A 12,575-nucleotide genomic window follows, 5' to 3' on the forward strand; every position below is an offset into this window, starting at 1 on the left:
ATGGCTATTGAAACTATGAGTTATAATACTAGTAGTGTGGCAGTAAATAACAGTGCCCCACTTTAGAAGCATGTAACACCAAATTAGAAAAGATGGGAGAAAGAGGGAATACGAGGTTTTCGTGCAATTATTGTCAGCAAATATACAAAGAATCTCAGAATAGAGTATTGGGTCATGTGATGAGAACTAGTGGATATGGAATAAAACCATGACCTAAAGTAAATAGTCACCATATTATGAAGATGAAAAGGATTATGGAGCAGGCTAAGTTAATAATAAAGAACTATATGCCAAAATTAGTATCATTGCCAATGTCAACTCAACATGGAACTTCTAGTATGTCGCTTGCAACTTCTTCTAACATGCTCTATGGATCAAAGACAAGAAGCTCTAAGAAGTCATTTAATATGCCTTTTCGTAATTAATTACACAGCAAAATTGCTAGAATTCTCCATCTCTATCTCTCTCAACTTTCAGCAGCCCAAAATAATTTCATTCTCTACTCTAACTCTGTCTACTCTCTTTTGCTTTCTTCCTTTCTCTCCTTGTTTCTTTAATCAATCCCTTGCTCTACCCTCTTCTCTCTCTAAGAACTCCCTCTCTCTGATGTTGCTTCTGCTGCAGTATTAGGCTGCAGCAGTAGCCCCCTCTCCCACCCTTTCTTCCTTTCTGTTACTGCAGCAATAGGATTACTGCAGAACAGAGAGGGAGAGGGAGAAAGGGAGAGTGAGGAGAGTGAGAGTGCTGCAGAGAGGAAAGGGTGAGAGAGGGGCTGAGAGAGAAAGTTGTTGTAGACACTAGAGGGAGATAGGAGAGGTCGAGAGAGGAAAAGAAGGAAAAAATGAAAAAAGGAAAAAACAGAAGAGTGAAAATGGCCTAATCGAGGTCCCTGGATATGCGGAAGCAATGTGCTTGCTTGGAGGTTTGGACAGAGTGAGGATGGGACATAAGAGGGCTTTGGGGACATAGACTAGTTTCAAGGTGGAATCTGTTTCGACTGATCTGGATTAGGATTGGCTGAAACTGCAAACCCTGATTTTGACAGGTTAACATAATTGAATGCTGAAAATTTGTATATAAAGAGAGCTCCATTCATCTTTTGCAATAAGGAGTAGGTATACAAGTAGCCTATTCATTAGACAGTATACTGTATTAGGCGTAATAGTATAATTTCCTGCTGCCAGGATTCTTTTGGTTTTATTAGATCATTTCTGCTCTTGGCTTACTTCAATCAAATTTCTTTCTGATTTCTTAATCCCACAGCCAGGTGTTGTGCTAAAGCATGCCAAGGAGGGCACGGAGAGCTCTGCCTTCTGGTTTGCTCTTGGTGGAAAGCAAAGTTATACTAGCAAGAACACCACCCAAGATATTGTTAGGGATCCTCACTTGTACACCTTTTCATTTAAAAACGGTTGGATCAAACTCTCCAGTCTAAATTCATAGTTTATTCTTATTTGTTGATGAAACTGATAACACGAAATATCTTATGCATATGGGCTGCAAAACTAAATCTGATTATCTTTGGGTTCGCATGACAATATCTCAGGAAAGCTAGAGGTTTGCTGACATATCATTACTTTTTCTTCACTATATGATGTGACCTCTTCTTATACAGTAATACTGATTTTATTTCCTTTTGCTTTCTCTTCTTTTAGGTTACTGAGGTTTTCAATTTCTCTCAAGATGATCTTTTGACTGAAGATATGATGATCCTTGACACACATGCTGAGGTCTTTGTTTGGGTTGGTCAGTCTGTGGACTCTAAGGAGAGACAGAAGGCACTTGATGTTGGACAGGTATCTTATGGATTTTGTTGTCTTATCCTGATGCATTTTTATGGGTAACCTAATCAAAAGCATTTTCTTCAGAAATACATAGAGATTGCAGTGTCTTTGGAAGGATTATGCCTAGATGTACCACTTTATAGAGTCACAGAGGGCAATGAGCCATGTTTCTTCACAGCATATTTCTCTTGGGATGGCACAAAGGCATCGGTAAGAAATGAGGACCCAACTTTGTTGATTATCTTGCAATTGCTTATTGCATTCCATTCCTTAATGGAGAGTGAGCTGCTCTCATTTCTGTGGAACTTATTTGATATATTTTGAAGTTGCATTTTATAGATTCTCGGCAAAGTATTTGTCAAGCAGATAAAAGGTTTCATGTTCAGCTAAAGAAAGATAAAGAGAACTCCTGCCTCATAGAGTCCAGGGAGAGCCTTTGAATTAGCAGAAGTGATAACTAGTAGACTCACCCTGGCTGCTAGAATCACATCGCAGGGTTGGTTTTACTGTCATCATACAGATCGATACTTCACATGAAAAACACTCAAAAATAACAAGAGGGCCCCTCTTTTCTTAATTTCATGAAAACAAAACCATAAGTGTTGTTTCAAGCAAGATCTAATTATCGGTGTCGATAATTGACTGCTTGGAAAAAGGATACATATTAATAGTATCGGCCGTTCTAGTATCTAACTATTTTTTAATTAAAAAAATTTAAATTATTGTTATAAAATGCAGAAAAATTTCTAAAAAATCCAGAGGAAATGACAAATAAAACAAGAAAAATCTCTCTTATTCTCTCTCTCTCTCTCTCTCTCTCTCTCTCTCTCTCTCTCTCCCCCTTCCTATTCCTATTCCTCTCTCCCCTTTTCCCTCTCCCTCTATTACAATAACAATGTAAGTTTTGTTCTATCCCCATATCTTCTCCCCTCTCCCATTTCTCTCCCTTTCCTTTCCCTCTCTCCTCCACTCTCTCTCCCTTTCTCCTTGCTGCAATAGCAATCTTTACCGCTCTTGTAGTAGCATACTTTGCTGCTGTAGCGAGGAGGAAGGGAGATGCGAGGGAGGGAAGAGAGAGGAAAAGAGAGATGGAAGAAAATGAAAAAAAAGAAAAAGAGAAACCTAACCAAAGAAAAAAAAGAAAAATTCTCATCTCATTGGAGAATTACTCGATGGAGGTTGATATTGCTAGAAAGTTAGTTGGCATGGCTTGAAGTCACTTGTCATTGTTGAATCAAGAGGATGCATTAAATGAGTGAGAGAGAGAGAGAAAAGATAAAGTTAGAATTGTAAAGTTTTCATTAAATGGGTTTGGATTTGGGTTGTGCCCCACCCGATTAAACCACCAGTTTCAGCCCATTTCAGCTGAAATATGTCCAAACCCATCTATTTCAGTTCGATAAGACTGATTCTGCCCTGAAACGAATAACAGTGTTGGTGTTGACTATGGATGATCTCGATCCATTTCAGCAGATCCGGATCAGGATTTGCCAAAACTTCAGTCCATGTTGTCAAGAGACTTCCGTCCTTGTTAATATAAATAGGGTTGGATACTTGGATTAGAACTTTGTAACAAACTCAAATTCCTAGTCTGAAGTGGTATCATAAAAAAAAACCTAACTGGAAAACTAGCTGATTGACTAACGGAACCTTTACTCAAGCCTAAATATGGCCCAAATAGAGAAGTTACAAAAATACATATAAACAACCTAATCATAAGGAAAATGTGAAAAAAAAAGATTCGAATAACTTTATTATAGTTTGCTTTGACTCAAATAGGATATCACCAGTCACTTGGTCAGCAACCCTTTAATCTGAAAAGGAAGTTGGTCCTTATGGTATTGAGTCACAAAATTGGGAATCCACAATGCTTTGAAAAGAGAAGCAGTGGGTTCCCAAAGCACACAGAGAGAGAGAGAGAGAGAGAGAGAGAATGAGAGATGAGTTCTGAAGGTAGAAAGAGAGAAAAGAAGAAGAAAAAGAAGAGAAGGAGGTGGGGCGGCTAGCGAGCTGCCTTTAAAACCTGTGAAGTAACATAATAAGCTCACATCCCAGTTCAATAAGTAAAACCGTTCAGAAAAAGTTGTATATGCAATAGAAACCATATCAGAGTATACACAAATAACCACAATAGCATATGAAGTTCTAATGCACAAATCTAAATGCATGTAGCATAATTAAAACCACGTCATATATCATATAACTAAGGATATACTTAACATCTCAAACATATATTTCAATGCTGGTAATATAAATTTAGGGAACCATGGTCAATATCACCCACTGAGAGGCCTACCCTATTTTAACTCTGAGATACCAGAGTATCTGAGTATTGACCGCACTAATAGGGCCCACGCCTATCAACCGTTGAGGTAGTAGGGTCCGTCTCATTTATACTCTGGGATCTTAGTGTTTTCGGATTTTTATCCGTGTGATCACATGTTAGAATTCTCTACTAACCAACCGGTATAAAACATTTTTCCTATCAAATGACTCAAGTAATGGCTTTCAAGTCCATAATCTAACATATAGCTTTACAAAATCTTCAAATATCAAGCTCATTTTGAGCATAAAATCAGCAACTATAAATCTCTCAAAAGAACAAATCTCTATAGTGCATTCATGCAAATACATATCAAATTAGGTTATCTGTAAAACCAACTCGTGCAAAACATAAATGGCAACATTAGCCTTGAACAATAAATGTAAATAAGTACCAAATAGTGAACTCATACAAAATTAAAATCCTATTGCTCAAAGATGCTTCACAAAAATATTTAGGTACATAAGTAGGAAAACTAGTCTCAATCAGAAGGTATAAAACATATTTTATTTTTAAATACACTAATAACAAAGCCCAATTTTACTCACCTAAATGGTAAATTTGGAGGCTATGATTCTTGCCCTCAATTTCTACTTAGAAGAGTCCTTGGTTCTTAACATGAAAATTGAAACACCAAACTTAAGCTACTTATTTAAGCTATATGATAACTTGCCAACTTGACTACTGAATTAGGTTTGCTAATTATAGTCCATAAATGCCCCCACTTCAAAGTATTTGAGCACAATATCTTCACATAATTTTAAATAATTATATAAGATACTACTTTCTCTATTTTCACAACAATATACTTCTTACTTAGACAAACTCAAATTATTTGATAACTCAAATTTGAAAATATATCTTGTAATAATAGATATGGAATCCAAAGCATCAAACTGTTCATTTTCATTAAACAACATCAAATCTGGAAATACTTCTAACCATGGATAAGGACACCTAAAATCTGATAATAAACAATTAACATATAAGCCTCAATTTTTGTTCAAAACTTTCTTTCTATTTATTCTACTATAGACTTTAAACAAAAATCAACTTCTCTTCCTTTAGCCATAGATTAGGAATAAAATTTGCATAGAATCCGTAAAGATATAGCCCCTGATTCTCATTAGATTCTTCCCTCTCTATATGTAGTTTTAGATATACCACTATACTGAATAAAAAGAACAAAAGTAGGGAATAATTTCTGTTGTAGTGATACTATACAAATTAGAAGTAAGTTATTTTTAGCACCTCTAGCTGAATTAGAAACAAATATAATCCTCAATGTTAACTTCCTATTAGGGGGTGTAAACGAGCTGAGCCTAAGCGAGTCGGTTCCAACTTAGGCTCATTTTGAAATTACTTTCGAACCTTTTAATTCTGCTTAGGCTTGGCTCAGCTTAACTCGAGCTGAGCTAGACTGAGCCCAAGCCAAGCTCGAATCTGAAATGAGCCTATTATCAAATCTCATTCAAGCCGAGCTGAATCGAGCTAGACCAAGCCAGGTTGAGCCCAAGCTGATGAAGGAGAACGAGGCGACGGTTTGACGAAGGAGGAGGACAACAACGAGGTGGCAGCTTGAGGAGGAAAACGAACACCGGACGGTAGCTTGAGGAGGAGGATGAGGAGTTGGCTTGCCAAAGGAGGAGGCGGGTTGCGGTGGAGAAGGAGGAGGCGGGTTAGAGAGGTGGAGGAGGAGCCTGGTTAGACTTAGAGGAGGAGGAGCCGGGTTAGACTTTGAGGAGGAGTAGGAGGAGGCGGGTTGCGGCTTTGAGTGATAGGGAGAGCGACAACTGACTGGGAGAGTAACGAGCGACTATCGACTTGAGTTGGGAAGTTGGGAATTTGGGATGGAAAGACTGAGATTTAGGGTTTAACAGTTTGATTTATCCTTTTATATCGAGCCTAACGAGTTGAGCCTGAGCGAGCCGGCTCCAACTCAGGCTCAGCTCGAAATTATTTTAGATTCTAGGGCGTCTTGGGCTTAGCTCAGCTCTACCCGAGCCGAGCCCGGGTTGCCTGTTTATTTTGACAGCCCTACTTCCCATAACACTCTTAGCAATAGTACCTTTAATAGCCTGCTTTGGACAACACCATCCAAAATAATTTCTCTAACAATGCATAAAACAAAATCTGCACAAAATAGTTCAATAAACCAGCTCCTAATTCTACTTAAAATATTATTCTCTATATGCTGTTTAGTGAAAGAGAACTTGAACCACAATCTGGGATTTTTTATGTTAAAGCTTTCTATGTGGATTTAGAACACCAAATGTTATGGTAGTGTTTCATTAATGAAATATAGAGAAAGAATAATTCAAGAAGAATGAGGGGCTGCTAGATTAAAAGTTCTATGCAGATTTTCGGGTTTCTAATCTTGCCCTAGAGGATTTATTTTATATAAGGTTTTGACATACAAATACAAGACACATGGGGCTAAAATCTATCCATGGTAAGGTAATATTTAATGAAATACCACTGTCAAATTGAGATAACTATTAATATGCTATCCAAAATGATATAGCTGCATTAGTCTAGTATTTGGGTTATTGAGTTCATCTCTTTTGATTAAAGAGAAAGAAAGTTATTGTCTCATTTTCTAGCGAAAGAATATTATGGCAGATGTTTTGTAGGTCTTGCACTCTTCTGAGTATAATCTCGCAGCCTATCTCATCCCCTTCTACTATAGTGTAGTAGTAGCGGGGTGTGACATTTTGAAAGAGTAAAAAGAGTGGAATGCTTCAATAAAAATTTAAAGAATGTCTCTGCATTTTTTTTCAAATATGGTAAGATTTCTGGCATGAACAAAAGTGATCTGTCTCACCTTGACTTGTTTTTTGTTTGTCCTCATTACTCTGTGTGAGATGCATTCCTTGGGATTATTCCCCTTGGTTAGGTGATCCACTAGATCTTTCTTCTTCCTTAAACATCAATCGTTGTCTTTCCTTTCTACACCTTAGACCTCTCTTGCACTCTTGTTTCTTGTTGCTAGCGTAACGTCATCTTACATGTATCACTTAGATATTTAGCATCATACATATAAATCATACCTTTAACCTCTCCACCCTACCATCCCTAAATGTTTTTTGCCCTTACACACAACATTCAGGATAGCAGATAAAACCTTGGTTATACAAGAGTTCAAAATTGAGTAAAGAACTGTGGTAATAAAGGTGAAAGGTTACTTCATCTTAGTCCGATGCTACTTCTGCTAGCCATCTTCTCCTGTGACAATTTGTGTAATGAGCAGCTAAAGTTCAATTAAGATGTGAGACCACTTAATGGTAGATAATTATGTAGTATCAATAATGTTATCTTAAATGAAAATGCTAATTTTTAGTGTATTTACCTCTGTGACACATTAGATTATCTCGGGAAACTTATATTCACAATTGGAAGGAAAACTTACTTTTGTTCTGGTTGCAGTAAAATTGAACACTGTTATGCTAGCTACTTAGGTAGAAGTGTAGGTTGATCAACTATATTCCATACTTGGACATGTTTTTTTGTACTCAGTTTGATTCTTTTTTTTTTCTTTCAGAAAAGTGTCTTATCAATTAGAATTACTTTGTTTTTGAAAATAAAAATTTATCTATACTTGACTTGTGCCATGCACATTTACATTCTGCATGGAGTACTTGATATCTGAATTTATCTTCAGTTTTTCACAATGGTTAATATAATACTTCCTTCTTTTAGAGATGGAGGTGCTTTGCTAGTGTACTTTCTCTTGTGTTTCTTTACCATCTCATTAGAGCCTTTGCAAAAGGGTTGTTTATGTGGAGCTTCATGATGAGAGGATCATATTGTTGATGGTTATGATGAAATTACTATATCAGGGAGAAGTAAGGTTTTATAAATTGTATTAATGTACATGTGTAATGCTTTTATAGGTTAGGGAAGGGTGGTCCCTCAATAGTTTCACCCCACAAACTCATGCACAACCAACCATTCTGTTTAAGTGTTTATATTACATGTAGTACTGATAGGATGATACAGATTTTCTTCATTTTTGTTTTTCTTTTCTTTGATATTTTACAACTAACAGTTCATTTCTGTCTTGAATGGAAAAATAAGAACAGAGCAGAGTTTCAGCTAGTTCCTTAATATCTTTTCTCTCTTTTCATCTTTTATTTTCTTATCTCTTGCTAAGGCAAACACTATGCTCTTTCCTTAACTCAGCACACCTCATGTGCTGCCCATCATTATAATCTAGATTATCTTTTTTGAAACAGGTTCAAGGAAATTCTTTCGAGAAGAAGCTTTTGGTTCTTTTTGGGACAACTTTCCGTTCTTCGGAGGTAATTTTTCCTTGAAATTTTATCTTTTCTTAGGTAATATAACTAGATTATAGTAGAACTACTGTTTATCATCTTGAATTGCCTTCAGTCTCTTCACAACATACGTAAGGCATAAATTGATATATTTGCTGCTATGTTATTAAATTTAAAAGGTTAGTGATATCAAATGTTCTATCACCTATTGTAGCAATATACCTTAATCTACTTTTAATTCACTGCTTTCTATGAATATACCAATTAAAAGGTTAGTGGCATTTGAAGTGCACCAGCAAGTTCGAGGCATAATATAGGGCATCCCATTGCACAAGGCTCTTACTGTTGTATTGTCTAGGGGGGGAAGATGTACATGTCTTGCCCATTTTACTTGAGAACCTGCCTAGGAAATCTTAAATTTGAGTCCATCTCCCTTCGTTTCAAGGAGGCAACCTGTTCATCACAGGACTCTATGGGCTATGGCCCAAGAATTATGTACCAAAATGAAATAATTGGGGTTTCATTAATGGGTGTAACTTTGTTACGGACCAGATCTGGAACGATCAGTTCGTAAGATGATTATGAAAATTTAGGTGGTGGTAGCCTCACGAGGGATTCTAATGGCTTTGGTTTCACGTCAATCGGATGTTTGGATGGAAAGATATAATTAAAATAGTAAAGCAAGGTCAGAACGGGGTAGAATAGTAAATATCCAACATTGTGACGGTTGTCAGAGGGTGGCAGACGGCCAAGGATGGTGGTAGACGGTCGTATAGTAGGGTGGCTGCTGGAAGAAGATGGTGGCTAGGATTTGAAGTTGGAAAGGTTCTAGGGCTACGATTTACTCCTAGAAAGGTAAAAATGATCTAACGGTTATAATACAATGGTAAATACGGTAATAAGAAAATAACTAAACTCAATTAATTCTCAATGCTTGGATTTATTTGGATTCCCCAACAAAGAAGCCCAGCCCTCTATATATAGAGGGGTACAATGAGTCATACTCGGATTAGCCCTAAAAGCTTATACGACTCGAACTAGGATTTACCTTAGACTAACCCTAAAGGTTTATACGACTTAAACTAGGACTTGCCTTATAGGCTTATATGACTTAATTGAACTTGTCTTAGTAGTTTACATGACTTAACTAGACTTACCTTAAGTGTTTACATAAGAGATAAACATAATCTAGAGATAAATATGATTTAACTAAATCAGCCTTCCTTATCCTTCTCGGATTGATTTTTGGTTCTGCCATTGATAGAGTCTGAATCTAGAGAAACCTTCAATACGGAAGTTGTAGATCAGGACGTTTTCGATCTTTTCCAAGTGGTTTCATAATATTTGCTCGTCTGTGGAATATCCTTTGAATATTCTTCCAAAATTACGCAGAGCTGAATTAGTTAACTAACAAATTCTAACCTACTAAGACTCTAATTAAAACAAATAAGTAGATAAAATAACTAGACTCAATCCATTGAGCCAAATCTTCCCTTGATGTGATCCGATCTGACCCGGTTCGCATCAAACTTTTAAAAAATATATTCGCATAGGATTCACACATAAACTTCACTATTGGTTTCATTCTCATCAGTAAATCTTTATCTGTGTTATTATTTCCTAGGGGTTATCAGCAATTTACTTTTAAGTATGTGAACCTCATCAATCTGCAACCAATAAGTTGGCATCTCTGGGCTGCATAGGACTAGTTTTTATTGCATAATGTGGAAATTTTTAATGTTAGTTTAAGATTAACAGCAGCTACACATTTCTATGCATAGCTGCAGCACAGCGGTGTGTCAAGGACTTAACCATTTTCTTTGTTGAAGATTTGTGCGGCACCCTTCCTCTGTCGTAAGGGAGGTAAGCCTCACCCAATTTGGTCATGGGAGAGGCTAGAACCAAAGGAGATGTAGCAGGGATTTCTTAGTTAGAGAAGATTACTGCGATATCAAGCTTTTCTATTATATTTCTAGCAACTAACTACCCCAAATATGAGATTCTTTACACGTAGAGAGTTTAAGCCTCCGTATAGAGGCAAAAGAAACATAGATACAAGGGGAGAATTCCCTTCTCCTTTTGTGATCAAATTAAGACCCAACCCCATCGGTCCACATCAGCTCCTAAATATCTTCCTTAGCTAGTTAGGCCACAAGTGAGGCTTTAGCTGCCCCCAAAGTCCACAAGAATAGCTGCCATAACTGCTAGCAGTGGATAAGTATGATTCTTACCTATTTACCCTAGTATCCTTGGAGTTTAGCTTAGCTATGACATAGCTCAGGCCCTTGGACACTATTGACATTTTAGTTTCGACCAAAATTTCATTAGGGTGTGATAAGTGGCTCTGACTTATATCTCTAGTTTATTCCAAAGATATTCTTATGTGCATGTAAGTAAGATTACTACTTGGATATAGTGGAAACAATTATCCATGTCTTATGCCTTCATTTGACATTGGTAACACTTGTCTCCATGCTCATATGTATTTGCCAATTCACATTTTGTGACATTTTGTTCTGATGGAATAGCTGGCTTTATATTTTGTTATGCACTGCAACTCTTTTATCCACAAAGCATATTTAAATCTCTTTGCTTGGGTGGTCCTTTTTATGATTAATTTGAAAATTTCTATTCCCACTAGGTATTTTGGGGAATATTCTGCTGCACAACCTTTAGTCATCTAAAGCTGTCTATAATTTGTCAAAATGATGCTATAATTATGTAATAGATGTTCTGAAAACTTAGGGGGTGCTGGTATATTTCTGTTTGCAATATCATTATTAATCTCTTATGATTTATTGCAGTCTAAGGACAGGTCTAGGAACTCAAGTGGCGGACCCACACAAAGGGCATCAGCAATGGCAGCCCTAACATCTGCATTTAATACTTCCTCTGAAAGTAAACCTGCAGCTCCAAAGCCATCTCATCGAAGCCAAAAATCTCAGAGAGCAGCTGCAGTTGCTGCACTTTCTTCGGTTCTAACTGCTGAGCAAAAGGGACAATCTGAAACTTCTGTTCCACATTTCAGCAGACTTTCTCTAGGACAAGGTAAGGCTGACTAGTAAAAGGACTTCTCTTTCAGAAGTTACTGTCCTTTGTTAGCAAATTAAGTAGTTGGAATGCCATGTACATGTTTGATGTAGAAGGAGATATCTTGGTGTGTTTCAGAAGTGGGTGATTCATTGGAACTTTCTGATGAGAAAGAAGCTGTAGTAGACAGATTTTCATCTGAAGGCAGTGTAGCAGATTCTGATGTAACTCAGGAAGAAATGGAAGATGAAAATGAAGGGGAAACAACATTTAGTTATGAACGGCTGAAAGCCAAGTCCAGACATCCTGTCCGTGGAATTGATTATAGACAGAGAGAGGTTAGTGATATCCCTTAAATTGTCTTATCTCCAAAAACAAGAACAAAAAGAATTTGATTATTGAAAAACATAATTTATTGTATTTGGTAATCAAGATTCATACAGATTTGCTAAACTTCTCATTGTTTTCTCTTCTGTAGTCTTACTTGTCAGATGCCGACTTCCAGATAGTTTTTAGAATGACTAAGGAGGCATTCTACAGTCAGCCAAAATGGAAGCAGGACATGCAGAAAAGGAAAGTTGATCTTTTCTAAGGGTGCATATAGGACTGGATACCTTGTCCTGATGTTTATTATATATATGTATTCATTGCTATTCTCTTCTGTTGTTACCCTTTTGTTGCATTTGGAAAGATGCAGTCATATCCTCCGGTTCTATCACTTACCATGGATGATTGCGTCTTGCCTGGTCGGGTGGTTATGCAAGATAATAGACATTCTTTCTTGTACATTAGCACTTTGTTTTGCTGAAGGGTCTAAATAGTTTGCTCAGCTTTGTATGATAGTCATGTATGTATATTCTGGGGTTGGTACAAAAGAATTGTTTAGTCATTGTTTTTGGCTGTTAATGTTGTAGACAAAAAAAAGTCAAGGTTTGTATAATGTTGTGCCGGTTCACTTGCGGAATAATAATGAATTTATTTTAGTATAGTAACTAGATATTTACTTAGGTTTATTCTGATATACTAATTTTTATTTCTCTCTTATTTCATACATTCAAAATTAGTTTAATTTAATAACAATATAAATGACTATTTTGCCTCTTGATTGGACAACAACCATATAAAGGAAAGTTAGATTCCTCCTCTCTTCTCTCCAAAACCCCA

The 12,575-nt window shown here is 36.7% G+C and overlaps 1 protein-coding gene across 2 annotated transcripts in view; it reads left to right on the plus strand.

The window, feature by feature from the left end:
• Window positions 1–12,403, plus strand: part of LOC140776097 (villin-2-like) — a 42,409-nt gene extending 30,006 nt beyond the window's left edge. Inside the window, exons 16-23 of one of the 2 annotated variants that reach the window (XM_073119671.1) lie at window positions 1,264–1,411; window positions 1,547–1,557; window positions 1,656–1,796; window positions 1,869–1,994; window positions 8,343–8,408; window positions 11,186–11,429; window positions 11,550–11,749; window positions 11,890–12,403. In XM_073119671.1, the coding sequence (XP_072975772.1) occupies window positions 1,264–1,411; window positions 1,547–1,557; window positions 1,656–1,796; window positions 1,869–1,994; window positions 8,343–8,408; window positions 11,186–11,429; window positions 11,550–11,749; window positions 11,890–12,003 (1,050 nt within the window). In that variant the 3' untranslated portion in view covers window positions 12,004–12,403. Of the gene's footprint in view, window positions 1–1,263; window positions 1,412–1,546; window positions 1,558–1,655; window positions 1,797–1,868; window positions 1,995–8,342; window positions 8,409–11,185; window positions 11,430–11,524; window positions 11,750–11,889 lie in introns of those variants that run through there. The other variant, XM_073119672.1, reaches the window with a different exon arrangement.
• Window positions 12,404–12,575: the final 172 nt, after the last annotated feature.

The sequence above is a fragment of the Typha angustifolia genome, chromosome 14 (assembly GCF_048772165.1).
Source record: "Typha angustifolia cultivar Huaian chromosome 14, ASM4877216v1, whole genome shotgun sequence".
Lineage (NCBI taxonomy): Eukaryota > Viridiplantae > Streptophyta > Magnoliopsida > Poales > Typhaceae > Typha > Typha angustifolia.